We start from the raw sequence: 27,391 nt of genomic DNA on the forward strand, positions 1-27,391 counted from the left end.
CAGACCACCAGTTGGTGACCACTGGGTTAGAGCATCATTCTGATTAGCCAAGACTGCAGGTCGATTCCAGGCTAGGGTACATACAAGAATCAACCAATTAATGCATGAATAAGTGGAATGTCAAATTGATGTTTCACATTCTCTCTCCACCCCTCTCTAAAATGAATGAAAAATTTTTTTAAAGGATAAAAAAAAGAACAAGGGGAAAGGAGAAGAGGTGGTCAGAGATGCCACAAAGGAAGGAGCAGGTTGATGGCTCTACATTTTTCTCAATTCATTACATTCCCACCTCTGTCTGGCCAATCTACTCTCCACCAATACCAAAGTAATAAACCAGTGTTTTGGTCACTCATTTGCTCCCTTAAGGCCTCCTGGATTTCTGGGTGAGTTTTCCACTGTCCATCCTGAAGACCCAAGTCCTCCATTCTTCCAGAATCTTCATTCCCATGACACTATGCCCAGAAGCTATTTTTTGACTGTTTCTGTACTCTCCAACAATTTATCTGTTTTTAATTCCAAGAACATGAGATTTTTCACCTTCCAAAAATCTTTAGAGTTAAGATGAAACCCTTATTTTGCCCATATGGTCTGGACATGACATACCGACAGGTACCACTTCTCTTTTCAATTGTTCCTCCAAAACACTTAGCTATGAAAAAAAATAGTAAGTTCAAGGAAATTTACAGGACACTCCAAATTGGAGTTAAAACTTTTGCCTTTTGAAGTTGTTCACTGCTTTACTTTACCTGGCTTTCCTTCTTCCCCTTCAGCAGGCTTGCTTTTGGGAGGAGTTTCCCGGGTAGAATTCACAGTTCGTCGAATCGGCATGGCGCTATCTTCTACCTTCTAAGAAAAGAGACAGCATTAAAAAATTCTTTGTTCCCTCTTTCCCAAGGGGCCTAACTGGGTATCAGAAGATGGTGAAATCTAAGTCTACTCCCAAATCTGATGCAAATTAATTTTAACAAGTTTTTTTGAAGTGAAGTATGATTTGAAAGAAGTATTTTTCAAAATATTTTCTTTTAGCAAGAATTTCAAAGGGAAACAACTAATTATACTTGATTGAGAATAAATATAGAAGGTTGGAAGTTTTCTTAGAAATTTGAAGGGAAAGGAGAGATGAAAAGAATTCTGTAGATTTTATTTTTTCAGATTCACAATCCAGATTCCCCAAAGTAGGGGAAGGAACATATACCAAGAAGGACCCAGTAGAGCCTGAAGTCAAGGACTGATCCGAGAGTGAGCTTCAAGAATATGTCAGCCCCTACCTCACCTAACTTGTCCGCGTGGATCAGCTGAGCTCCTACTATAAGTGGGAGTGCCTTAGGATGGACGAGTTCACCTTGAGACATATCAGTCGCCATTTAAAATAATTTCTAGGCCCCAGTACAGGTTACACTCTGAAGCCTCTGCTGTTAACCACAAGGATTTTTTCCTAATGGTTTCAGTATGGTGAAAAGTCAACCTAAAGCACAGAAAAAACCTTGTGTGAAGATTAACAGAGACAAAACTAAACTAAAACGTCTACATTTAATACACATGCAAAGGAGACAAAAATTTATAATACTTAAGAGTTAAATGATAGATGGTCTGGTCAGTTATCATTCAGAAAGATAAAATCTCTATCAAAATACAGACTATGTAAAGCAGCGACTAACAAACGCACAAGCCACAGCAGCTGTTGCATCTTCCACACGAACACAGGTGACAAGGACAAGAAAGCTCATAAGGAACCAAGTGCCACCCCATCCTCTACCATCAGGAACTTAGAAAGAATAGAGTAAGATTAAGGAACAGTTTAGTCAAATTTTACTCAAAGATCAGCTAACTAAAGGGGAAAGACTTATCGTTACTGTTCTCAAAAGGGTCAGGAAAATTACCTGTAACCTTAATTCCATCTTCACTAAAGAATACAAGGGGCAAAAATAACTACTGAAGAATGTAACATACTAGAAGTCTCCAGACCCAGAGAAGCAAATTTAGACCATCACCTATAAAAACAGAAGTACGCTTCTAAGACTTTGTCATATTTTTAATGTAAGCAAATCTAGCACAGAATATAATTAAATATTCAAAGATAAAATCCATGTCACTAAAATTTACCTGATCATTAACACCATCTGCCCCCACCAAAAATCTCATCTGGGACTCAATGACACTTTATAATCCCTCCACAACATGAGAACGTGATCAGTTAAGTGTTTATATCTCTGTGCTAATGAACATTAACATAGAGTTGGTAGGCTGGTCTACTTGAAATTCTAACCCTATCTAGGAATTTAAGAGCTTTCCATTTGTCAGGTAACAGTCCCAAGCTAAAACAACTGGGACAAATCCAAAACATTCAAACATAGAGAATGTTTCCACATGTACAGGGCGAATCTTTTTATGGAAACATCAGGAGCAATACCAGACTTGTGAATTGTCAATCAGCTGTAAGGAAAGCTGAAAGAATTCAAGATAGTAAACAGAGGGCCAGGCTGGGTTTATGGGCATTATTTAGTTTTCTGAAACCTAAAAGTCTATCTTGTAATACTTTCAATATATAGATCTGCTCATTCATCCACTAGCAGTTATATAGTAATATATTTGCATACACAAAAACAAAACAAAAAAACTAAACAAAACTGCTTTTATTATGTGAACACTATATAGAAATAAAATATAATCAGGTTATTTTGGTAAAATGATATCGCCGATGAATTCATCTTTCTTAACCCACTAGCTAGATTGAAAATGCTATTGTGAAGTCAACAAAACCTTCAGTCATCTCTAATTCATAGGATATCTTTAAAAATATTTTCTCTGTAAACAAAATACTGAAAAAAGTGTCAAAGTCTTTCCAGTCAACTCTGTACTTACTAATTACTAAAAAATTAGAACAAACAGGTTAAAAAAGGGAGGCAGGCACAGGAAGTTACACCTGTCAAAGTGATAAAATTGACTAAAATCAGGGCAACAACAGGCACATGGTCCATAAAGACATCAGACATTACTATTCTAAGGACAGAATGACAGTTTAAATTAGATCAGATAAGAAGCATGCCCAGCCCTGGCCAGGTGGCTTAGTTTGTTGGAGTGTCCTCCCCTACATCAAAAGGCTGTGGGGGTTCCATCCAGAGTTGGCAAGTGATCAATGTCTCTCTCTCTCCCCTTCTCTCTCTAAAAATCAATGAAAACATATCCTCAGGTGAGGATTTAAAAAAACAAAACAAAAAAGTATGCCCAGGTTGGAATAATCTCAGAAATAAGCAGAGTGAGAAATAGTTGATTTGCCCCTACCCCTATCCTGACCTTCTTCTTAAGACCTCCCAATTAGCACCCCCTCTTTTATTTCACTAATCTCACATCCCACTGCTATATGGATCACTCTGCTCTGTCAACCCCCAAAACAGGTCCTCTTTTGGCCTCTGGACTGTTCCTTGACCATCCCTGTATCAGTGTTTGCACTTGCTGTTCTCTTAAACTGGAACACTCTTTTCCTAGAGGCTTCAATCAGGTTTCTACTCAATGTTATCCCCCATCAGAAAAATCTCCCACCCCTCTTAGTCTTCTTCAGGTTTCTTTACAGCATTTTACACCACCTAAAATTCAATGTATGTCTGTTTACTTGTTTAGTATGTATCTCTCCAATGGAATGTAAGCACTAAAAGGGCTAAGACTTAAATTCACCACTGTATTCTTAGCACCTAGAAGTGTCCAAACATAGTTGGTGCTGGATCAATATTGGGGGAAAAAGTTGAATGAACAATAACATCTGATAGTGCTTAATACTATATCCAATATATGTAAAGAACATGTTATTTGAGATAAATATTAAGAAATGTTTGTCTCAGCTCTGACTTTTCTTTGTAAAGATGATAGAATTTAAAGCTTTCCTTATAGTACTTTCTTTAGCATCACTGTTCATTAGAGAGCAAGGAAACCGTATGAATGGTTAATTCACTCTGCCCTAACACTATCATGTACCTATTAATTTAATGTTTGTTGCTGCAGCTCTGAGTGATCAGACTTTTGGGCTGCCTCATCACTTATTCCCTGCCAGAGATCTTATCTAGCTGATTCACTGCTGCATACCTGGTGTCTAAGAACATACAGGCACAGAATGTGTTAAAAAAAAAGATGAAACTTATTATAGTTTTCACCTGGGTTCCTATATGTGCCAAAAACAACCTGAGTTTACCTGTGGTCCTTCTCTAGTCAATCATCTGATTTGTTTCTTTAAATTTAATGTTAGATTAACAATACAAAAATTTGCTTTTGTCAAGGGAAATGCAAGTTATTTTAATACATGCAATAAAGAAAAAATTGCAAAAGAAAAAAGTCCAGAATTTCAGCGTTTTAGATAACTTTCTCTATATTAAGAGAAAGCAACAGACAAATAGGAGCTTAACAATATATTTCGGTTCACTGATACCCTTGATTTTTAGGGAAAGTATTATTATTTCATATTTTACCACAAAGTATGCAATACATTCTAATGTCATCAGCTAAGCAAGAAATAGATCAAAATTTCCCAATCTCAAGTCTTTCCCTATATTTAGACTTACTGGGTCCTGTCAGAAAAAGGATGCCTACAATTTGACTGCTGGCAACGTACTGTTTCACTTTCACACTCTGGTAAATCAGTGTGTACTTAATTCGTGTCCATCGTGGGAACAGACACGATGAGCCCTACATGCCCTCCCTCAAAAGGCAATCACTGTCTACACAGGATCTTCACTTTACAGGAAGAGTTCTGGACACGTCCTCCTCAATCTTCCAACTAACATTAAAAGCAAAGCCAAAAAACCCTTTATGATATTGCTTCTTCTTTGAAACACAACACATTAAGCTTTTGAAAGGAGCAATAAAATTTAAAAATTAGAAAGTTCCTAATAACACCTGTGCCAGATAAAACAAAACTGAAGTATCTTCCCCAACCAAACAAATGACTGGTCTACCCTCACTCTAACGCCCCAGGCGAAGCCTTCGCGTATTTCTAACTGCATCCCCACTCCTCAGTGTAACGGAACATCAGGAAGCACAGGAAGTTAAGACCCGGAATGTTTATGCGCGGAAGGGCCGTGAGTTCCCCGCGGCCAGTCCTCCGCGCTGGGCGGACTCTCCCTCGGTCCCAGACAAAGGTCCGCTAGGTGCCGGAACTCGCACCTGGGGCTCTCGGGTCACCTCTCTCGCCTCCGTCTCTTTACAGACGCTCACATTCACAAGACTGACTGTGTTCACTAAAACTACGTCATCTAAGCTGCGGCGAGTTCCAAGCTCTAGGAACGCCATACGGGAAAAAGGAAAGCTTAGGTCCGGTCGCGGCGGCGGCGGCGGCGGCGGGGCCTGGCCAGCAGCGCCCACAGCTCGCGACACGCGCCCAGACCGCAGAGACCAACACGAAGGAAAGAACAGCAGAGACAAAGAGGCGGGCAGCGGCCGGTGCGGTGCGCGAGCAGAAGGCGGGGGGAGAGCGGAGCCAAGATGAAGGCAGCGAGGCAAGTGACGGGAGGATGCAGCGGCGGCGGCGGCCACCGAAGGGCAGCGGGGAGGCTGCAGCGCCGGGCTTGCGCTCGGGCATGCACGCGGCCGAGGACGACGCCACCACCCGGCAGCGCCCGCCCGCGGGACGCCAGAGCGTGATCACCAACGGTCCGCGCACTCACCACAGGAAGCTCCGTAATGGCGGCGGCAGTGGCGAAGGACCCGGGAGGCGGGCCCGCCGCAGCCAGTCACGGCCACCGGCATCTTTCGAACCGGCTAAGAAAACCGCTGAGGGAGTGGGGAGTGAGGGGGAGGGCGGGACCTGAGCGCCAGGCCCGGCCCGGCCTCAGAGCATGCGCAAACGCCTCAGCCAATAAGAGCGCGGCGGGCGGACCCTGGCGCAGGCGCGCTGGGACGCAAGGCCCCAGACCAGGGAAGCACTCTCCCCTCCTCCACCCCCCTCACCCTGGTACAAACAAAACAAGGGCGGGAGCGCGCGCCAGAGGGCCCCCGAGGAAGCGTCGAGAGGGGCAGGGGGCTTGGACGCAGGGGGGAGGGGAAGTAGGGGCGGAGCGGCCGGGGAAGGCAGACAAAAGGCGCCACCTCCGGGGACCCGAGCGCCCCGCCCCCTTTTCTCGGGAAGCGGCGTCGGCACCCCGGGCAAGCGGCCTCCGCCACTCGCCTTCGGGGTCTAGCGGGCCCGTGCCCACTCACCATCCGCCCGTTCCGTCCTCTGTTACCTCTGTGCTTTCCCCTTCCTGGTGCCCGCGTCCCGCACGGCCTCTCGGTGCCACTCCCGCTGCCACTCGTCGTCTCCGCCGCCGCTGTCCTCCAGGCCCAGCCGCCGAGCTCTGCCGCCCCGCCCCCCTGCCCGCGGCCCCGCGCGCGCGCTCCCGCGTCGGCCCCGCCCCCTGCGCGCCAGCGGCCACGGCCCCAGCCCGCGGGAGTGGAGGGAGCGCGGAGACGTTCCTCCCGGTGGGGCGCGCGTGGGCGCGAGAGGGCGCTCGGGGACCCAAGGCTGCGCGCACTGCCCTGGCGGCGCCGGTTGGCTTCGGAGGCGGTGTCGCTTGGCGCAGAAGGGCACTTTGCACTCCTTACCCGTCCTCTCCTCTCTAGTTCGGCCCCTACTCCTAACCGGGTTTCCGCTTAGGCGACCCGCTGCCTCTGGAGGGGTAGGCATTGCCCGCCTCTCTGTTCAGGCTCAGCACAGACCAAGCTGCGGCACCCAACTTGGAAGACGTGGAAGAACTGGAAAACCAGGTAGCGGAGAACTCGGCACCTCACATGCGTTCCGGTAAAGTGTGCACACAGTACAGGGCGGAGTAGGGGCTCAGGAAAGAACTGGAAAAGCTGTTTTCCTAATCTACGAAGCGGTCTTCCTGGACTCCCTAATTAGCATACACCAGGAGAGGTCTCCAAAAGGAAACCCTGGGATTAGAAAAGCAGGAATCTACTTGGAATTGTCATATTACGTTGGTATCTGCGTACATAGGCAGTGTACACACTGTCGAAAATGTAGTTTTTCAAAGCCGATTTGGAAAAATACGATGTATTTAAAGTAGCAGGTGGGGTTTTTTGTTTTTTTTTTTGGGGGGGGGGGCGGTTAGAGGGAGTGCCGGTAATGAGTATAGGGAAATAAACACTAGAATTGCCCCACGGCTCACAGCATTGTGACCGACACTCAAATGCATGTGCAAATCACTAAAGATTTTGAAATCCTTTAAACACTTGCTAGCCCACTGCTCAGTCTCTGCCGTTAACATTTGCACATCACAAGCTTTCCCAGCCATACCTATCCAAAACCACCACCACCAAAAATTCCTTACGAGCGGGGCATTATCATAAATGTTTTGATGGCATTACCTGTTCACAAAAGATTTTGGCCATTTCGTCATCCTGCTCACGTCCTTGTACTTTATCAACGTTTCTATCCTTTGTCTCCCATTTTAAAGGCCCATTTTCATTTGTATGTATTCAAATGCTTAAAATATTCAACCTTTCTTTTTCCTTAAAATGGCTTTAGCCCCATCTCATTCAAGAAATTACCCAACTAGCTGTTGCAGTGTGGCTCAGTTGGCTAGATGTCCTCTGGGGCACCAAAAGGTTGCTGGTTTGATTCCTGGTCAGGGCACATGCCTGGGTTGGGGCTTGATCCCCTGTAGGGGGTGTGCAGGAGGCAGCAGATAGATGTTTCGCTCTCACTTCAGTGTTTACCTCTCCTCTCCCTTCCCCTCTCTCTAAAATCAATTTAAAAATATATAAAAAAGAGAAAGCACCCAACTAGATTGTACTTTCTCTGCAGATTTTTGCTTAAACACACAATTTATTTTCTTGTTCACATATACACACCCAAGAAGAAAAAACCCTGAAACAAAATTCTTGAAGTTTGTGTGATGTATGCGCGCGCGCTCGCGCACGCACACAAACACACACAACCATGCACTAAGGCTACCACTTGCTGAAGTCTGAAGCTGCAAGTTTCTACTTCTAAAGGGGTCTGAAATTTTTATTGTACATGTATATTGATTGAGGCATTTTACCTCTGCTAAATACAACTGACCAATTTTGTTTTTCGTAAATAGCTGCATATGAATTAAAACTCTATGAGGGTATGGTTTTATGGTTTATCTCACTTGGCTTTCTTTAAGCTATACTAATAAAAATATTAAATTGTGTTTGTTAAACAATTACATGATAATTTTTGTATCCTTGACTTAAACTGTTAGGTTGCTTCACTTTCTGCACTGGAGAGGACATGCACTTTGACAACTTTAGCATCTGCTCAGCTCTTATCCAGTGTATGGGGGTCACCATCAGAGACCTCTCACACTGACACCAAGTTCCTGAAGCTCCACCCTTCAGAGACTCATTCCTTTGGTTTAAACTTTACTCTCTTCTAAAGCAGTTTTAAAGTGCTAATGCCAAGGAGAGCTAACACACAGGCCTCAAACTGAGCATTGAGAATGCATTGTTTTCATCTTGAGATTTGAGAATCTAAAGCTTTCCATTCTACAGTCAGGGATCAGAATGAATTCTGGGTTCAGGCTAGAGGAGCTCCCAGGAGAGAGAAAAGGAGCACATGACTTCACAATTCTGCCCCAGAGCCCCAGCTTACAGGACTGACTTGGGAGTCCCAGAATCATGAGGAAATGTAGGGTTTGTGAGTTAGAAAAGCAACTGTTATTAAGTCCCCATAAAGCAACTGCATCATCTCTAGTTTTTAACAAAAACACCCTTTTTAGAAGCCACGTCCCTGTTAAAGCTTTAGTATACAGCAAGCTTTGCAGACTTCATGGTCTGTTGTCAATGCAATAGATTCGGGGCTTTTTTTTTGTTTTGTTTGTTTGTTGCTATTCCTCAGACTTAAAACTAAGTGACAAGTCTGTTAGGCTAAAAGGTCTTGTTTTGTATAGAAAAGCAAAACAGGTAACTTTGGGATTTTAGGCTTAAGGATGGAGGAAGTTGAAGCAATTGCAAGTTCCAAGAGTGTTCCAGACCAAAGCTATGACACTGCAGTCACCGGGTTGAGCACTGAAAGATGTACCTACTTACCTCCCATCTCGTGTTAAAACGGAGAGGTTTGAAGAATAATTCTTGATTGCCTGGTGAGAAGATTTCTGTTGCTAGTAAGGCTTATCATTATTCTTCCCATGAATCCAGGCTTTGGGATTGTGATTTCATGCAGAAGGAACCCAAAGTCAGGCCAGGGCTTGGATTCCTTAAGAATGTATGTCACTTGACTTTTCTGGTTTCCAGCCAGAAAGATGGGCTCTCAACGTAGCTTATCTTGGAAAGGCATGGCAAGAAAATGAACAATTTAGCCCTAGCCCGTTTGGCTCAGTGGATAGAGCATCTGCCTGTGGACTGAAGGGTCCCAGGTTCGATTCCGGTCAAGGGCACATGCCAGGGTTGCAGGCTCGATCCCCAGTGCGGGAGGCAGCTAATCAATGATTCTCTATCATCGTTGATATTTCTTTTTTTTCTGGTTTTGAATTTTATGGCTTTTATTTGTTTTTTTGTTTGTTTTTAGTGCATTGTTTTTACTTAGTCAAATAAGAACTTCAAATTTTTTGAGTATTTCCTTCAGCAAATCAATGTGAAAATCAAGTTTTTTATCTTGTTTTACCTGTTAAGTCCATTTTCAACTTCTTGTTTCAGCCTATAATTTAGTTGGGAATGTGAGTAACAGTTTACAAAGCTTCGCTTCCTAACTTCAACAGAAACATCATTGATATTTCTATCTCTCTCTTCTTCTCCCTTCCTCTCTGAAATCAATAAAAAGGTATTTTAAAAAAAGGAACAATTTAAACTATTAGGCAGCCTAGTTGGTGTGGTTCAGTGGTTGAGCTTCGATCTATGAACCAGGAGGTCACAGTTCAATTCCCAGTCAGGGCACATGCCTGGATTGTGGGCTCAGTCCCCAGTATGGCACAAGCAGCTGTTCAGTGATTCTCTCATCATTGATGTTTTTCCCTCTCCCTCTCCCTCCCTCTCTGAAATCAATAAAAAAATATTTTTAAAAAACTATCAGGCAAAAAATGTAGGCTGATAAAAAAATATTACTTTTTCACCACCACCCCCATAATGGTTTTCTCCCTTTTTGTTACTAACACCCTGGTTTAGAGATAAGCAACACCCCTGGATTCTTCTCTGCCAATGTTGCACTTTCCTCTGCTCACAGATGGCGGTAATTTTATCTCATTCATCTTAGCAGTCATGGAACTCTAAAATTTTTCCCTAAATTCTGAAAAATCCTGAATCTGAAACATGTCGGGTCCCAGTGGTTTTGGATAAAGGATTGTGGGCCAGTATATAAAAGCCCAATACTTTTTATACAATAACACCCTCATTTGTTCTACTCCAGTTATGTATATAATGTTGGTTGCAGTCCATTAATTTTGCCATTTAATTTGAGGACCTCTGTCCTTGATGTCATTAGCCCTTTGGTGTCCCACTGGAGCCAACATTTCTAGCTACCTGAGTGGGTCTGAAAAATGTTAGTGCCAAGAGTTTACTATCATTTTGAAGGTAGTAAAGGACAACAGTTGTCCTTTAGTTTGAAGCATCTGATATATTGGATGGAGCTACAATTCAGCCCCTCCAGAGAACATAAACATTTGGGAATGTTATTACAAGTGTCTTTCAGTGGGAATAGAATTTAGAACAAGGTAACTAAGTGCTTAGTCCTATCATCTCTAGAGAAAACAACAGGATTTGCTGTCAGGCCTGTTTTCATATTAGGTCCTGGGAATTGTATGTGTTGAACCGTTTTTCCCCTTTTTAAACACCAGAGGCAAGACAACTGCATTTTACTTTTTTATAAACTAAACAGTTTATTCTGCATTTTTTCTGATCTCACCCAGACCTAATATATTGAATTAAAATCTCAGGGGCTGGGGTCCAGGAATCTGAATTTTTTTTTTTTTTTTAAATATATTTTATTGATTTTTTATAGAGAGGAAGGGAGAGAGATAGAGAGTCAGAAACATCGATGAGAGAGAAACATCGATCAGCTGCCTCCTGCACATCTCCTACTGGGGATGTGCCCGCAACCCAGGTACATGCCCTTGACCGGAATCGAACCTGGGACCTTTCAGTCCGCAGGCCGACGCTCTATCCACTGAGCCAAACCGGTTTCGGCCAGGAATCTGAATTTTTAATAAGCTTCACAAAAGGTTCTGCGCTCTCAATTATGATAAAAAGAATCAAGGAATGATTTTGACAACACTCATAAGTATGGAGAAGACTTGAAGAAAAGTGCATTTTAGATAGACTTGACATTATTTGCTGAATCACTAAAAAGCAAAACATGTCCAGTTTTGTTTGGACTGTGTAATATGAAGAAAATCTGCCAACAGGACTGTTCTCCCTCCAGTCCTACTTTGTGGCTTTAAGGGCAAATCTTATTTCAGGAAGATGCCTTCAGGGCAACCAGGCCTGTGATAATGGCCAGAGATGAGTGAAAGTCAGGTCAATGACACCTCGGGTGACCGATTGTCCAGGTTTACTTAATGCAGGGAGGTTGCGAGTTAGTGGGGGATAGGACTTGCAATTTTTAATTCAGGGAAGTCCCAGCAAAATGAGTTGATCACTTTAAGACAGCTTTTCTTTGTGGTTATGGGGAAGTATTTAAAAAGTTCTTTTTAAAAAGTTCTTTTAAAAAAAATTGCCGAAACCGGTTTGGCTCAGTGGATAGAGCGTCGGCTTGCAGACTGAAGGGTCCCAGGTTCGATTCCAGTCAAGGGCATGTACCTGGGTTGCGGGCACATCCCCAGTAGGAGATGTGCAGGAGGCAGCTGATCGATGTTTCTCTCTCATCGATGTTTCTAACTCTCTATCTCTCTCCCTTCCTCTCTGTAAAAAAATCAATAAAATATATTAAAAAAAATGTAAAAGTTCTTTTTATTGATTTCAGAGAGGAAGGGAGAAGGAGAGAGAGATAGAAACATCAATGATGAGAGAGAATCACTGATCAGCTGCCTCCTGTACGCCCCATACTGGTGATTGAGCCCACAACCCAGCATGTGCCCTGTCTGGGAATCGAACCATGACCAGTCCATAGGTTGATGCTCAACTATTGAGCCACGCTAGCCGGGCTCTTTTAAGTTTAAAGGGGAAGATTCTCCTCCCCACCCCCAATAAAACCCAGTAATTTAAAGGAAAACATGAGTCAGATCTGTGGCTGGAAACAAGATAGAATTTTAAAACTCAAAATTATAAAATTGGATTAGTTTTTTAAAAAAGAAAATAAAGCTCCAAAAGGATCCTTTCTTTACAAAAAAAAAAAGTGAAACTGCATGGTGATGAGGAAATGGAATCTTTGCAAAAAGGGAAAACCAGAAAATATTGGCTTTGAATATATATATATACATACATACATATGTATGTATATATATATGTATGTATATATATATAATCTTTTTATTGATTTCAGAGAGATAGAAACATCAATGATGAGAGAGAATCATTGATTGGCTGCCTCCTACATGCCCCCCACTGGGAATTGAGTCTGCAACCCGGGCATGTGCCCCTGACTGGAATCGAACCCAGGACCCTTCAGTTGCAGGCTGTCACTCTATCCACTGAGCCAAATCAGCTAGGGCGGCTTTGAGTATTCTTCAACTACTTGCAGCAAGGTTGTAAAAGTTTCAACCCAAAGTCTGGAAAAAGTAGCATAGTTCTTGAGAACTATATGTTTCAAGATGCAAGATTGTTAGTTCAGTTTTTACAATTCACATTTTATTAATGATGCCCCTATTAAAGATCAAATGTTTGATCTTTCCAACAGATCAAACATGTTTACTAAAAAGGCCCTACAAATCTCAAATTTAACATAATATTTGTGTGTCTGCTTTACATTCTAGTTGGTTGAGCCTATCTTAAGAAAAAACTGAAATTTAGTTTAACCATCCGGTAAGCTTGTTAACATCAAAGTAATTAGCAACTCCTACATTAGGAACAGAGCCAGAGCTGGATGTGGCAGAATGTGCATTTTTTAGTACCTGGCATTTTTAGGAATTCATATGGTTTTGTTGCAAAAAACTAGTGAAAATTTTCTTTCTTCCTAGGCGGGGCAGTACTTGTAAAGGAACCTATCCATTAGCTCCTGTGTAAAAAAAGGTTTTGCAATGCCTTATTGAATCCTGGGAAAAGTGGGAGCTAGAAGCTTCTACTCCTCAGGTTTGTTATCAAAGGGTAAGTCTGAGACTTCAGTGTGTGCTAGGGAAAAAAAAAATTCTGAGCCCAGCTGGTGTGGCTCAGTGGTTGAGCATTGACCTATATGAACCAGGAAGTCATGGTTAGATTCCCGGTCAGGGCACATGCCTAGGTTGAGGGCTCAATCCCCAGGGGGTGTGCAGGAGGCAGTGGGTCAATGATTCTCTCTCATCATTGATGTTTCTCTCTCCCTCCCCCTTCCTTTCTGAAATCAATAAAAATATTTTTAAAAGTCTGAACTATACAAAGAATATTAAAGAAATGTGGGTAGGCAAAGCATAATATCCCATAGTTCTGAAGATAGTGTAGTTTAATTGTGTAGTCGAGTATGACTAAAGTCGCTGAAATGGGTAGAAAACGAACATTGGACATAGACAGGCCCAACTCCAAGTATTCTAGGCAGAATGCTGGATGCTTTATCTGATCTCCTTTAATTAATTCTCACAACAACCCTATGAGGTGGACAGTGTTATCCTTATTTTATAGATGAAGAAACTGATGTGTAAATAACCCAAGTAGGGTTACAGTAAAGCCCCTATTTTTCCAATTCCAATGCCCCAAAGTATATCCACTATAGTGAGAAATAATATTGTTTGGAAATCACTGTCTTCTGGAAAACAAGTGCCAGTCTCAGCGCTGATACTTATTAAGTATATAACTCCTGTGCCATAGTTCCCTACCTGTTGAAAGGAAGCAGTACCTCCCGGCTGGTGTCACTCAGTAGTTAGGCCTCAACCTATGAACCAGGAAGTCACAGTTCGATTCCAGGTCAGGGCACATGCCTGGGTTGAGGGCTCCATCCCCATTGTGGGGCGTGCAGTGCAGGAGACAGCTGATCAGTGATTCTCTCTCATCACTGATTTTTCTCTCTTTCTCTCCTTCCCTTCCTCTCTGAAATCAATAAAAATAAAAACAAAATAAAAAAAAGGAAGCAGTACTGTCTTACATATATCACACAGTTGGTATGAAGACTGAGTTAGATGACAGCCTGCAATGCTTGGCAGATTACAGCTTACAATGTGTTGTAGCATTTATTATCTCATTTATAATGGGATGTAGGGAGAGTTTGTTATTAAAGAAGGAAACAAAACCCTAAATGTTTTAAAAACAGTACTTGTTTTTAGTTAGCTTTTGGTGAAGAGCACTATAAATGGCGGTGGGAATGTTAAGTACTCCTAGGCAGTGGTTCTCTAACTTCACTGCGCGTAAGGATCACTTGAAGAGCTTGTTAAAGTGTTTCTTGGACTTCAGATTCTGATTTAGTAGATGGGAGTCCCTGAATTTGTCTTTCTAATAAGCTCACTGTTGATACTGTAACTTTAACTGTTCACTTCACAGAGGCTAATTATTCCAATGTACTGTGTGGTTATATTGGGAACTGGAAATGATGAAAAGTACTGCCATCTTTTTGCTGAGAACTAATTAAAAAAACACCAACTTAGGCCCAGCAGGTGTGGTGTGGTTCAGTGGTTGAGCATTGACCTATGAATCAGGAAGTCAGGGTTCGATTCCCGGTCGGGGCATATGCCCGGTTGTGGGCTCAATCCCCAGTGTGGGGTGTGCAGGAGGCTTTCTTCAAATCACCACGCGTTCCCCTACCCCAGGGCCTTTGCACTCCTATAGCCTTCTGTTGGAATGTATTGTCTTAACTATTTCTTTATATTTCTCAGTTTAAAATTCTCTTGCTGACTGGAACAGAGTGCGTGGAATCTCAGAGATAATCAACCAAAAGACCTTGTATGCAAAATGCATAACCCATGGACGCTGACAGTGGGGTGGAGAGGGTCTGGGATGGGAGTAGGGGGGCAGGCTGGAGGGGGGGGGGCATTGGGGAGAAAAGGGGACATTTATAATACTTTCCACAATAAAGAATTAAAAAAATAAAATTCTCTTGCTGAGGAAAGCATTTATTAATCTCCTAGTTTAGTGTCCTCTCATAGCACTATCTTTTCAAAACAGGTGCCATATTTGTGCACCCAATACCTATTGTAATTACAAATATCTGAAAATAGAAATTGTTTGGTAAACTGTTAGGTAAATCAGGTTATTGTTACTATTCCAGAGGTCTCAACCCTGGGTCATATTAGGATCACCTAGAGAACGTAAAAAAAAAAAAAAAAAAAAGTGTGTGTGTGTGGAGGGGTGGGGTGGGGGAGGAGAGGTGGGGAGCAGGCCTAATCCCATGTTTATGGAATAACTGGTCTGGGGTGGGGTCCAGGTTTGTATTTTTAAAAACTGTCAGGTGACTCTAACATGAGCAATGCTGAGCACTATTATTCTGTCCTAAAAAGCAGTTAAGGTAGAACAGCTATTTGAGCTCAGGCAAGATAGTTTCCTAGGACTCTAGGCCAGAAGACATATATTTATGAACAAAACGTAAATATGTCAGAAGAGTCAGAAAGGAATCACAGGCAGCACAAGTTCAACTGCAGGTGGTTGGTTTGAAAATCTCTGAAAAGATGGATATTCTTACTTCTTTAAAAGTTTAATATCCCATTATCACCAAGACTGACTTCTTGGTTAAGCTTGGCAAGCAGTATTTAAAGTGATTCTGGATGTACTCATACGGTTGGCACGAGCCAACTCTTCTTAGAGAGGACAGGAAGGTCCATACGAGTGAGAATGGTCAAATGACCAGTAAGCAGTAGCACCAGCATTAGAACACAGATCTCCCAACCCCAGTCAAGACCTCTTTTCCACTACAGCATACTTCTTCCTGGATGAACTCTGATCACTCAGGTAATGATTTTTCCCCACTTGGCTTCTCCAATGGCCCATTTACCTCAAAGTACTACTTTAGCTGGTTTTGATATGCAGTACTCCCATGGTTAGTTAACTTCTGGTACCTTCGTAGACTCTATGTTAGCTACAGGAAAAAGAAAACAAATTGTACTAACGAGAGAGAGGGAATAGTTCCAATCTTTTCTTCTTGTTAATAGGATGAACAAAAGCATGATTGGAACATCTTTAGGGTTGTGTTTTGGGTACCAGAGTTATAGTAAATGAAGCATAAACCTCTTGGCAGTGGGGCAAGGAGACACCTGATTGGTAGTGCTGCTCTTATATCTGTCAGGGGGTAAGCAGACATACAGTCCTTAGTTCATGATGTCTGTGTTTGTGGCCAGAGCTGATTCATGCTTGGGACACATTAAAAAAAAAAAAAGCATATTTTCTAAAAGTCATAGTGTTCCTGTGACAGTGGATTACTCACCTGGCAAGACCTCACCTTCAGTTAAAAATCAGAGTTTAAAATGCTGGAAGACCAAGAAGCAGATGCTAGCAGCAGTGAGTTCACTTAGTGCTCAGATCTTGGTTTCTAAACAGAAAGGCTGATTCTAGGGCTAGGGCAGGGAAAATACAAGACATGCCTGTGGCATCTTGTAATATCACAAATGATATAAAATGAAAAGGATGCAGGAAAGCCAAAGGGACATTTGAGGTAACTTGAAAGAGCTCCCGAAGCAAAAGCTAGAACAATCTGAGCAACAAAATAATGTGGTATTGAGTTATAACTCAAAGTATAAATAAACATGCAAGTCTGTGATGATATATATGTAAACTCTAATTTTATATACATATATATATACAGACATATATGACTGATAAGGAAACAGAAGAGACAAACCTTCCTTGGAAGAGAATTTCAAATAACTTACGTAGACTACCCTCTTATCTGTGGTTTCAGTTACCCACGGTCAACTGTGGTCCAAAAATATTAAATAGAAAATTGCAAAAGTAAACAATTCATGTTTTAAATTGCATGCTGTTCTGAGTAGCGTGATAAATCTCACTGTCCCACTCCACCCGCCAGGACGTGATTCATCCCTTTGTCCAGCATCCCCATGCTGTCCACGCTACCCGATCATCAGTCACTTAGTAGCTGTCTCTGTTATCAGATCGACTGCATGGTATTGCAGTGCTTGTGCTCAAGTAGCCCTTATTTTATTTAATAATGACCCCAAAGCTCAACAGTAGTGATGCTGGCAATTCAGATATATGCCAAAGAGAAACCTTTGTAAAGTGCTCCCTTAAGTGAAAAGGTGAACATTCTAGAAATAAGAAAAGAGAAAAACCTTATGCTGAGGTTGCTAAGATTTACAATAAGAACAAATCTGTGAAATTGTGCAGAGGGAAAAAGAAATTCATGATAGTTTTGCTGTTGCACCTCAAACTGCAAAAGTTACAGCCACAATGCATGGTAAAAGCTCACATAAGATGCAAAAGGCATGACATTTGTGGGTGGAAAACATGAACAAAAAACGTGTTCTGACTGACAGCAACGTGTTGGATCAGAAAGCATTAAGTCTGTAAGACTTCAGCAAGGGATCTCCTGAAACAAGTGACCATATTTACATAACTTTTATTACACATATTGTTACAACTCTTCTACTTATCGTTATTGATGTTAATCTCTTACTGTGCCTAATTTATAAATTAAAGTTTATCATATGTATGTATGTATAGGAAAAAAATAGTATATATAGAGTTCAGTACTACCCTCGGTTTCAGGCACCCATGGGGGATCTTGGAACATATCCCCAGATAATGGGATACTACTATACACTGTCCCACTCCAGGAAGGAAGTGGTGCTTAATTCTCCTCTACTCCTACCTTTCTAATAGAGTAAGAAAGAAGGGAAAGTAACTTTAGAATGGAGACCAGCTTAAGGTTAAACATCACCAATGACGTCATGTATGCACCATGGACTTCCTGATGTAATGAGATGGAAAGGGCTCTTATATGGTATTTCTTTTTTTTTTAAATTGATTTTAGAGAGAGGAAGGGAGAGGGAAAGAGATATAGAAACACTGATCGGCTGCCTCCTGCACACCCACTTCCTGGGGTTTGAGCCTGAAACCAGGCATGTGCCCTGATCGGAAAGCGAACTGGTGACCTCATGGTGCACGGGATGACATCCAACTGAGCTACACTGGCTAAGGCAATATAGGGTATTTCTACCCCAAAGCCATAATCCTACTTTAACCATGAGAAAACAAACCAAATTGAGAGACATTATACAAAGTACCTAATCAGGACTCCTCAAAACTGTCATGACAAACAAGAAAGATTAAAAAAAAAGTCCAAGACTAAGGACACTAAGGATACATGATGACTAAATGCATCATGGGATCCTGGATTGCATCTAGGACTAGAAAGAGGACATTTGTGAATCCCAAATAAAGCCTGGAGATAATAGCAATGTAGCAATGCTGATTTCTTAGTTTGGACAAATGTCCAATGGTAATATAAGATGCTAATAATAGGGGAAACTAGAAGAGGGGCATATGGAATGCCATACTTTTCTCTGAAAAATTTCTAAAAGTCTAAAATTATTTCAAAATGAAACACTTATTTAAAAACATTTGGCATATGATTCTCTTTAGCATGTTTCTTTGATGTTTAGATCATTTCAGGATTTGGCAATACAATGTCTTTTTTTGGTAGTTCCAACACTAATAGATTATCATTTTCCCCTCTGGGGGGTACATGTGATACTTGAAGCCAGTACGTAAGAATATTTCTCCCTAAACTACTGAAAGATATGGAGATCTACAACTCACGCTTCTTGAATAGGAAAGGTGATCTTTAAGACTAGTGAACTAGGACTAACCAGTGGTAGAGGTTCTGTCTCAAGGCATTAAAAAAAAAATTTTTTATTGGGCATTCTTTTTTTTAAAAATTTTTTTAAATATATTTTATTGATTTTTTTACAGAGAGGAAGGGAGAGGGATAGAGAGTCAGAAACATCAATGAGAGAGAAACATCGATCAGCTGCCTCCTGCACATTCCCCACTGGGGATGTGCCCACAGCCAAGGTACATGCCCTTGACCAGACTCGAACCCGGGACCCTTCAGTCCGCAGGCCGACACTCTATCCACTGAGCCAAACCGGCCAGGGCAAGGGCATTATATTCTTTACTGAGCAATTTTACTCTCATGACAAGTAGGCTGCCTCAAGCTACACAATAAATACTATGTCCAAAAGTGCCTCAATGAAAAGGTCATATATAACCTCAGACTCCAAGTCAAACGACATCTGAACTTTTCTAGGGTACACGCTAGTGGCCTAATTAACGCAGGGATTCTATTCCCAAGGAAGACTACTCAGGTAGCAATAAATGAGAGGTCAAAATGACCATACCCTACATACCAGTGCTAGAATGTCAGACACCCCAGGTCATATACATCAAGTCCACGAGGTGACAAAGAAAAAAACACACCAATTCTCAGGAACGTGTTCAGAATTAGTTGATGGTTGCAAACATATTGCCATTATATCAAAAGAAGTTACATTTGAAGAACAAAAATTAAATCAAAGACAGAAAATCAGGGTCTACCCCATCTATCAGGTCCTTGATGTTGAGAATATGTGGGGTTTGATCATTTGCTAAATATTGGAGGTCAAAACAAAAAGCAATGCAATGTATGGTTTCATTTACACAGATTCATGGAAACAAAAAGTGGATTAGTGGTTCCCAGGAGGCTGAGAAGTGGAGAATGATAACAGACTGCTAAAGGGTATGGGTTTTCTTTTTGGCATGATAAAAATGTTCTGAAATTAGATAGTGGTGATAGCTGCACAACGGTGAATATACTAAAATTCACTCTACAAGGATGAATTTTATGTGAGTTTTATCCCAGTAAGAAAAAGCAATGCAAACAAAGAGAAAATGCAAAATGTTCCACTCTACAAAATGGGGACTGCAGGAGCATGTAAGTGGCAACGGCATGGTCAAAATAGAAAACGTGAATCCCTATACTTTTGTTTTTTTTAAGAACAAAACTTGAATAATAAAAACACAGAATCAGGTCCAAAAGTCAAAGACTATTTTTTTCTACCTTAGAATTCTTTTGATTTGAATGGAGCCGTTTGAAACAAAAAATATGTATCAAAATCCCCAGAATGATAACCTGTTTGGAGAGATTTAATTGCTGCAAATAATCTAGAATACATTTTGAAATATAAACATAAAACAAAAAACAGATGAAAGATCTATTGGAGTAACAAGGGGCACACTCACTGGGACCGGATGCTGAGGTAGCGTGTGAACCTCTGGCTGTTTTCTGCATGAAGAATCTGAGCTTTGAACGCAGAGACGGTTTGTTCAGTTATATTCCCTGCACTTAGGACAGACTAGATGCTCAGTAAATATTTAATGAATAAACTAAGTTCATGATGCAGCTGCGAACTGGCTTACTGGTCTATGCAAGAATCTCAGATGAGTTTATTTTAAAAACTGGCATCATGTTCTTTTGCTAGAAAAGGAAAAACTCTCATGTAACTTACTGAATAGCTGTAAGTTAATTGGTTTGAATACAGGCATAAAGCAAAGCATCTGAATTAATGGACTAAACCTTAATTAATGAACCTGTTCTCAAAGTTCCAATGGGTGAAAGCTTTTGTGATATCTTGAAGTACAGGCATGTCAATGCGGCCATGTCACCTATTACTTTAAGCCAAAACCACCCAAACCCTGTTTTCTACCCCAAAGCCATAACCCAAGATGACTGTGAAGAGGGTAAGAACCATGACACATTTTGCAGTATAGTTGATATTAATAGTTGATAATGTAATTCTAACATTCCATGTATGAAGCAAAAAGATAGCCAGCAGTAAGTTTGTAGTGTCATTACACTTCATGCAATAGCTGATATTTTAAACATTATTTCTGCTATTGTACTATAGGTATTTATTTCTGAATCTTTTTTCAACCCTGGGATTTTTTTTTTCTAAAAATATTATCTTTTCTCCTCCATTCCTTATGAATGTCTGCATCTAAAATACTGATGAAACCTGGCCAATGTGGCTCATGGTTGAGCGTTGTGAATCAGGAGGTCAGTTTGATTCCCAGTGAGGGCACATGCCTGGGTTGTGGGATCGATCCCCAGTGTGGGGCATGCAGGAGGCAGCTGATCAATGATTCTCTCTCATCATTGATGTTTTTATCTCTTTCTCCCTCTCCCTTCCTCTCTGAAATCAATAAAAATACTGATGACCAGGCAATTACTACCACCTGAAAGTGCTTCCTGGCCAGACCCCTGCAAACAAAAGCCACTGATTTCCAGGAGGCAGTCACCTCCCTGCTTTCCCCAAACTCCCTACCCTTCACCTCTTGTGAGTGCTGCCATCACCTAAAAACCTACATCACTTAAGAGATTCCTGGATTGGAACCCTGTGCACTTCGAACCTGGCAGCTGTTACTACTCAGTATACCAGAGAATCGGGTTGCTTCTTCCAACTGAGGAATCCCAGGAAGAGCCCGCAGCCAGACCCCAAATGGCTTCTCAGGACCCATGTTTCATGACAGATGCTGCCACAGGACTTTTAGTGCTTGGTTCTTTGCGAACAGGTTTCTGTGACTGAGGAACGGGCTCTGTGGGCTCGTGTAGTGGGAATCCTGTATTGTGTTCAACTATACTCTGAAGAAAATGTGTTATTGCTATGGAAAATTTTGTTCCTGTGCTTCACAAATCTTGCCAAGTCTCTTAATATGAATATTTCTTCAGAGATGAAAGCCAGAAGAACTCTTTGGTTATCCAGATACAAAATACAGAGACTGTTTATTTGGGAGCAGCCTGTCTTTCTTCATAAATACTTTTTGTAGAGTGATGGCCTATAAACAATGGAGATGGAAAACCATCTACACAGACTACAGCTTCATGAAAGAAGAAAATAAACAAAAAACAAAAAGCACAGCACGCAGTATCTGTAGGAGAAAGAGAAGCCCAAACCACAGTTGGGTTTTATACTCACCAGAATGGCTTGAGTGCAGATGAAGTTGGGGAACAATGTGATTTTCACACATGGTATTGGTTTGTTTTTAAAACCCATGCCCACTTTTTTAAAAGTGTAATTTAGCTTTGGTTTCTTTCGTTCTTTAGAAGACATCTCTGGAGGCAATTGATGATTTAAAAATCAGTAGTGGAAGTCTCAAAGTGACCCCGTGTTCCTAGTCCCAATTCATATAGTGGAACAGTTAGTTACTAAAAAATTGCCCTTAGGTTTGCTCCCACCCAGAAGGCATTTCTGGTTGGTGTTGGAAAGAAACTTCCCTGGACTCCCAGAGGGGCTCTCCCACAGATGCCCTCCTTACCCAAATCACTTGCATTTCCCACCTGTAGACACACACTCTCTTAGTCCTCCCCCCCACCCCACCTCCTCTCCCAGGAGTGATCTGGATTAGACAACAAACAGCACTTCCCAGATGGGCACACATGCAGCAGCTGTCAAAAGGAGAAGTCAGTTTACTTTCTTTTAAACTTGCAATGTTTGCCTTTATTTTGTTCTTTATATTTTGAAAGTGAAAAGAAATAGTATTGAGTCAATTTCTTTTTGTTTTTTTAAATATTTTTTCTATGTATTTACAAGCCTTATAGTTGCTCTAAAGATTTCAAAAGTATTAAGAGTACTTTTCCAAGGGTAGCACTTTTTTTTAAACAATTCTTGGAGTTCTCTGGTCCACAGCATTTCCTTCTGTTCCAAGGTTATGTATGTTTCAATTACTATTGTGATTTTTTTTTTTCTGAAGCAAGCTGAGAGGCAGGCAGAAAGATTTGATACCAAAAAATAAAATAAAATTAAAATTAAAAAAAAAATCTTTCTTACCTTGTTCACCCCAAACCTTCTTAAATCTGGACTAACTACTCTGCATTAAAACAAACGTGAGGTGCGTCTGAAGGGGAGGGAAATTTATTTCTCTGCTTTTCTATTATACAAGTTGTTTACAGAAACTGCAAATTAAAAAATTACACTGGCATTTGCAGTCCTTAAAATAAATTAAAAGTACTCAACTTTTTTTTTTTTTTTGCTAAACAGATGTGTTTTTTAAAAGTATGAGTCCTCGTTTAAAAAGAAAAGATTATAACAGAAAATATTTTCTATAAATAATACATGTATTTTGGTTTTAGTGCTCCCGCCCTCAGGATGAAGTTTACTTTTTTCCAGTACCTTTTTCCTCCATGATCACCTTTTTTTCTCTTTCCCCTCTCCCACTCGTGCACACGTGGGGGTTTCTGCGAGAATTGGCCTTGCTGCACTGTGATTGGCGAAGACGTGAAACTTTTTAAAAAAATACTTAAATTGTTTCTTTTGTTTCTTTGTGTGTATTTGAAGTTTTAGTTATCCTCCGATTCCTCTTCCGCTTCCCGGAGCCACGTGAAGAATGCTGTGACAGATTTGAGGGCCACACCCTTCCCATTCTGCTCTGCGGGGTCCTTGCTGCTTTCCCATTTGTAGAAGGCATCCTCGGAGATTACCTCTTCGTCATACAGGCAGTCAAAAAACATCCGTAGCAAATCTGTAAGGAAGTGAAAATAAACCATCTGTTTTGGGGCACTGTAGTTGTGAAGGAAAGATTGTATTTCCAAGTAATGAATGAATGCACATTAATTCCCCAAGAAAAGAGCATTCATGACAATTCATTATACTCCCTCTTGATAGTGTAAGTAGCAGAACAACTGTCTAAAGAATAGGAAAAGAAGATGTAAGCAGTCTCAATTATTTCTTATTCCTGTTGTTTTGTTCAATTTGAACTATTTTCTGATAATGCTGAGCTTTTTTTTTAATTAAATATATTTTTATTGATTTCAGAAAGGGAGAGGGAGAGAGAGACAGAAACATCAATGATGAGAGTGAATCACTGAGTGGCTGCCTCCTGCATGCCCCACATTAGGGATCGAGCCCACAACCCAGGGATGTGCCCCCGACCGGAATCAAACCCGGGACCCTTCAGTCCATAGGCCGACTCTATCCATTGAGCCAGACCAGCCAGGGCTGAGCTGTTTAATATTATGTAGTTGTCAACTTAAACACTTTAACAATTAAATAGAAAATAATTTTTTTAGCCCTGGCTGGGTGGCTCAGTTGGTTGAAGCACTGTCCTGTGCACTGAAAGGTCGCTGGTTCAATTCCCGGTCAGGGCACATAACTATTTTGCGGGCTCGATCCCACGTAGCGGTGGGTGTGAGAGGCAACTGATTGATGTTTCTCTCTCACATCAATGTTCTCTCTCTAATATAACCTTAGGTGAGGATTAAAATAACAAAAATTTTTTTTCTTAATTTTATGCATCTCTATTATTTGAAATTTTACAATAACAATATATTATTTTTACAATATTTGGGAGGAAAAGGCAGGATGTACTTCCCCCCTTCTAATATTATTTTCAAAATAAAAAGTAATAATTTACATGAAAAACCTGGGTAAAAACTTTATCTGTCAACTGTTTTCAATGCTCAGATAATCTGGTCAATATTAATTCTCTGTTTTGCTCTCACAATGGAAACCCAATTTATATTATTCAAAAAAGGGAGAAAGTTGGTAAGGATATAAAATCCAACAGAGGGTCTTTATATATTCTTGAAAAAAAAATTCCTTCCTTGCAGGCATTTAAAATTCATTTAAGAGTTTGCAGCTCCGTGGAACCATAAAGGACACACTCAGGGGGCAGACTCAGTGAGCACCAAAGCCCCACTGAAGCAAGTCTTGTCCCAGAGGGGTGTCTCCAGCACAGAAGTTCTCCCACTGCAGACACAGCTGATTCTCATAGCCAATTGGCCTGGAGGTCAATTCCTCCCAGTGATAACTACAACAATCAAGGCTTAACTACAGCAAGACTGTGCACAAAGACCACAAGGGGGTGCACCAAGAGTGTCCTCCTCAGGTAATTGGGGAGGCTGAACCCACTGGGCCCTAGAGGACACTCAGCACAGAAAACCACTTTATCAACACAGGGAAGCATAAAAGATGCAGAGACAAAGAAAAAGGACACAAATGACAGAAATGGAGGAAAGCAAACTACTGGGTATAGAGTTCAAAACCACACTTTTAAGGTTTTTCAAGAATTTTCTAGAAACTGCCGATAAACTTAATGAGATCTACAAGAAATCTAATGAGACCCTCGAGGTTGTGATAAAGGACCAACTAGAAATTAAGCATACACTGACTGAAATAAAGAATATTATACAGACTCCCAACAGCAGACTAGAGGATTGCAAGAATCAAGTCAATGATTTGAAATACGAAGAAGCAAAAAACACCCAACCAGAAAAGCAAAATAAAAAAAGAATCCAAAAATACGAAGATAGTGTAAGGAGCCTCTGGGACAGCTTCAAGCGTACCAACATCAGAATTATAGGGGTGCCAGAAGATGAGAGAGAGCAAGCCATTGAAAACCTATCTGAAGAAATAATGACAGAAAACTTCCCCTACCTGGTGAAAGAAATAAACTTACAAGTCCAGGAAGCACAGAGAACCCCAAACAAAGGAATCCAAAGAGGACCACACCAAGACACATCATAATTAATATGCCAAGAGCAAAGGACAAAGAGAATCTTAAAAGCAGCAAGAGAAAGAAAGTCAGTTACCTACAAGGGAGTACCCATACGAATGTCAGCTGATTTCTCAACAGAAACTTTGCAGGCCAGAAGGGAGTGGCAAGAAATATTCAAAGTGATGAATGCCAAGAACCTACAACCAAGATTACTTTATCCAGCAAAGCTATCATTCAGAATTGAAGGTCAGATAAAGAGCTTCACAGATAAGAAAAAGAGAAAGGAGTTCATCACCACAAAACCAGTATTATATGAAATGCTGAAAGGTATCCTTTAAGAAGAGGAAGAAGAAGAAAAAGGTAAAGATACAAATTATGAACAACAAATACACATCTATCAACAAGTGAATCTGAAAATCAAGTGAATAATCTGATGAACAGAATGAACTGGTGATTATAATAGAATCAGGGGCATAGAAAGGGAGTGGACTGGCTATTCTTGGCGAGGAAAGGGGTGAGGGGAATGCGGGAAGAGACTGGACAACAATCGTGCACCTATGGATGAGGACAGTGGATGGGGAGTGAGGGAGGAGGGTGGGATGGGAACTGGGTGGAGGGGAGTTATGGGGGGGGGGGAAGAGGAACAAATGTAATAATCTGAACAGTAAAGATTGAATTAATAAAAATTCATTTAAAGTTAGCTTGCTAATCATTCATATTAATGGAGGGATGCAATGGAATAAGCAATAATTGCTACTAAATATTAGGTTTAGAATGAGTTATATTAAAATTTTTCTTTAGATTTATTTTGGAATTTTATTAGTCCAACTAATATTGAAGTCACTTTTTTCTCTAAACCCCAGTTGGTCTATGGGGAAATGGAAGCAAGTGGCTGATTATGTTATTGGTAAGTCTAGAATTAAACATCTCTCCGGGGATTATTAAAGTTGATAATTTCATCTACTTATAACCATCTCTTGAAAAGTTAGTGTCCTCATCCTATAATAGGAAATGGAAGCCATATGTTAAACAACCTTTCAAAGGTCTGGAGAGAGAGAAAACAAAGTGAGATTCATTCTCTTATTCACACTTAGACGTCTCTCCAGTTATACCCTGAGAATGATTTGTTTCAATCTTCTCCTTTATCTCCTAGAACAGTGATTTTCAATCTTTTTCATCTTATGGCGCACATAAAGTAATTACTAAAAATTCTGTAGTACACTCAAAACAGTATTTTTTTGCTGATTTGACAAAAAAAAAAAAAAAGGTATAATTTTGATTCATTCACACCCGACGGCTATTGTGTTGGCGGTTGTCATTTTTTAATTTGACAATCTAAGGGGAAAGAGGTCAGTGTCCCTGACTAAATAGTCAGGAATTGAATATTGCACAAAATTCTTGCATTGCCCTGGCTGGTTGCTCAGTGGTTACAGCGCCGGCCCTCTCACCAAAGGGTCACGGGTTCCATTCCCAGTCAAGGGTGAGTAACTGGGTTGTAGGTTCGATCCCCAGCCCCAGTCAGGGCACCGTGCGGGAGGCAACCAATCGATCTCTCTCTCCCTTTCACTCTCTTTACCAATCAATGAAAAAAATATCCTTGGGTGAGGATTAACAGCAACAAAATTCTTTCGGCACACCGGTTGAAATCTCTGTCTTAGAGGGATTCATCAGCACTAGCAAAGAAGGAAAACTTTGCAAAAGCTATAACCCAAGGAAGTGCCAAAGATCTACTTTATCTCTAAAATAGCCACATAATATCTACTTTCACAAGTTTCAACTAAATTTTCAAGCTTTAATACAATTCAATTAACTTACCAATATCACCAAGTCTTAGCTGTCAGGTTACCTTATTTGTCTGATTAGCCAGAATTAATCATAACCCTTAACTGAAAACTAGTCTAAAATGCCTTAATGACTTTGCAGGATTCTGAGG

The 27,391-nt window shown here is 41.0% G+C and overlaps 2 protein-coding genes, 1 long non-coding RNA gene and 1 other non-coding gene across 24 annotated transcripts in view; 2 read left to right on the forward strand and 2 right to left on the reverse strand.

Moving 5' to 3' along the window:
- Positions 1–6,363, reverse strand: part of HP1BP3 (heterochromatin protein 1 binding protein 3) — a 38,007-nt gene extending 31,644 nt beyond the window's left edge. For 2 of the 7 annotated variants that reach the window (XM_036352025.1, XM_036352026.1), the window contains exons 1-3: positions 6,210–6,362; positions 1,269–1,465; positions 747–846 (exon numbers count right to left, since the gene is read on the reverse strand). In XM_036352025.1, coding sequence (XP_036207918.1) covers positions 747–846; positions 1,269–1,364 — 196 coding nt within the window. In that variant the 5' untranslated portion in view covers positions 1,365–1,465; positions 6,210–6,362. Of the gene's footprint in view, positions 1–746; positions 847–1,268; positions 1,466–6,209 lie in introns of those variants that run through there. The other 5 variants (XM_036352020.1, XM_036352019.1, XM_036352023.1 and 2 more) reach the window with 5 other exon arrangements.
- Positions 6,364–6,403: 40 nt separating this feature from the next.
- On the forward strand, positions 6,404–22,506 carry LOC118677161. Of its 2 annotated transcripts, XR_004974338.1 has the most exons (4): positions 6,404–6,729; positions 13,038–13,164; positions 19,631–19,705; positions 21,188–22,506. It is a non-coding gene; the product is annotated as an uncharacterized LOC118677161 (long non-coding RNA). The 2 variants fall into 2 exon arrangements; XR_004974337.1 differs by lacking the exons at positions 19,631–19,705; positions 21,188–22,506 and adding an exon at positions 14,856–14,960.
- On the forward strand, positions 16,199–16,336 carry LOC118678034. The gene has a single exon (XR_004974711.1). It is a non-coding gene; the product is annotated as a small nucleolar RNA SNORA48 (small nucleolar RNA).
- A 473-nt stretch (positions 22,507–22,979) lies between the features above and the next one.
- EIF4G3 (eukaryotic translation initiation factor 4 gamma 3) overlaps positions 22,980–27,391 on the reverse strand; it is a 293,349-nt gene continuing 288,937 nt past the window's right edge. For all 14 annotated transcript variants that reach the window (XM_036352006.1, XM_036352015.1, XM_036352013.1 and 11 more), the window contains one exon: positions 22,980–23,484. In XM_036352006.1, coding sequence (XP_036207899.1) covers positions 23,303–23,484 — 182 coding nt within the window. In that variant the 3' untranslated portion in view covers positions 22,980–23,302. The remainder of the gene's footprint in view (positions 23,485–27,391) is intronic.

Source organism: Myotis myotis, unplaced genomic scaffold (assembly GCF_014108235.1).
Source record: "Myotis myotis isolate mMyoMyo1 unplaced genomic scaffold, mMyoMyo1.p scaffold_m19_p_2, whole genome shotgun sequence".
In the NCBI taxonomy this organism is placed as follows: Eukaryota; Metazoa; Chordata; class Mammalia; order Chiroptera; family Vespertilionidae; genus Myotis; species Myotis myotis.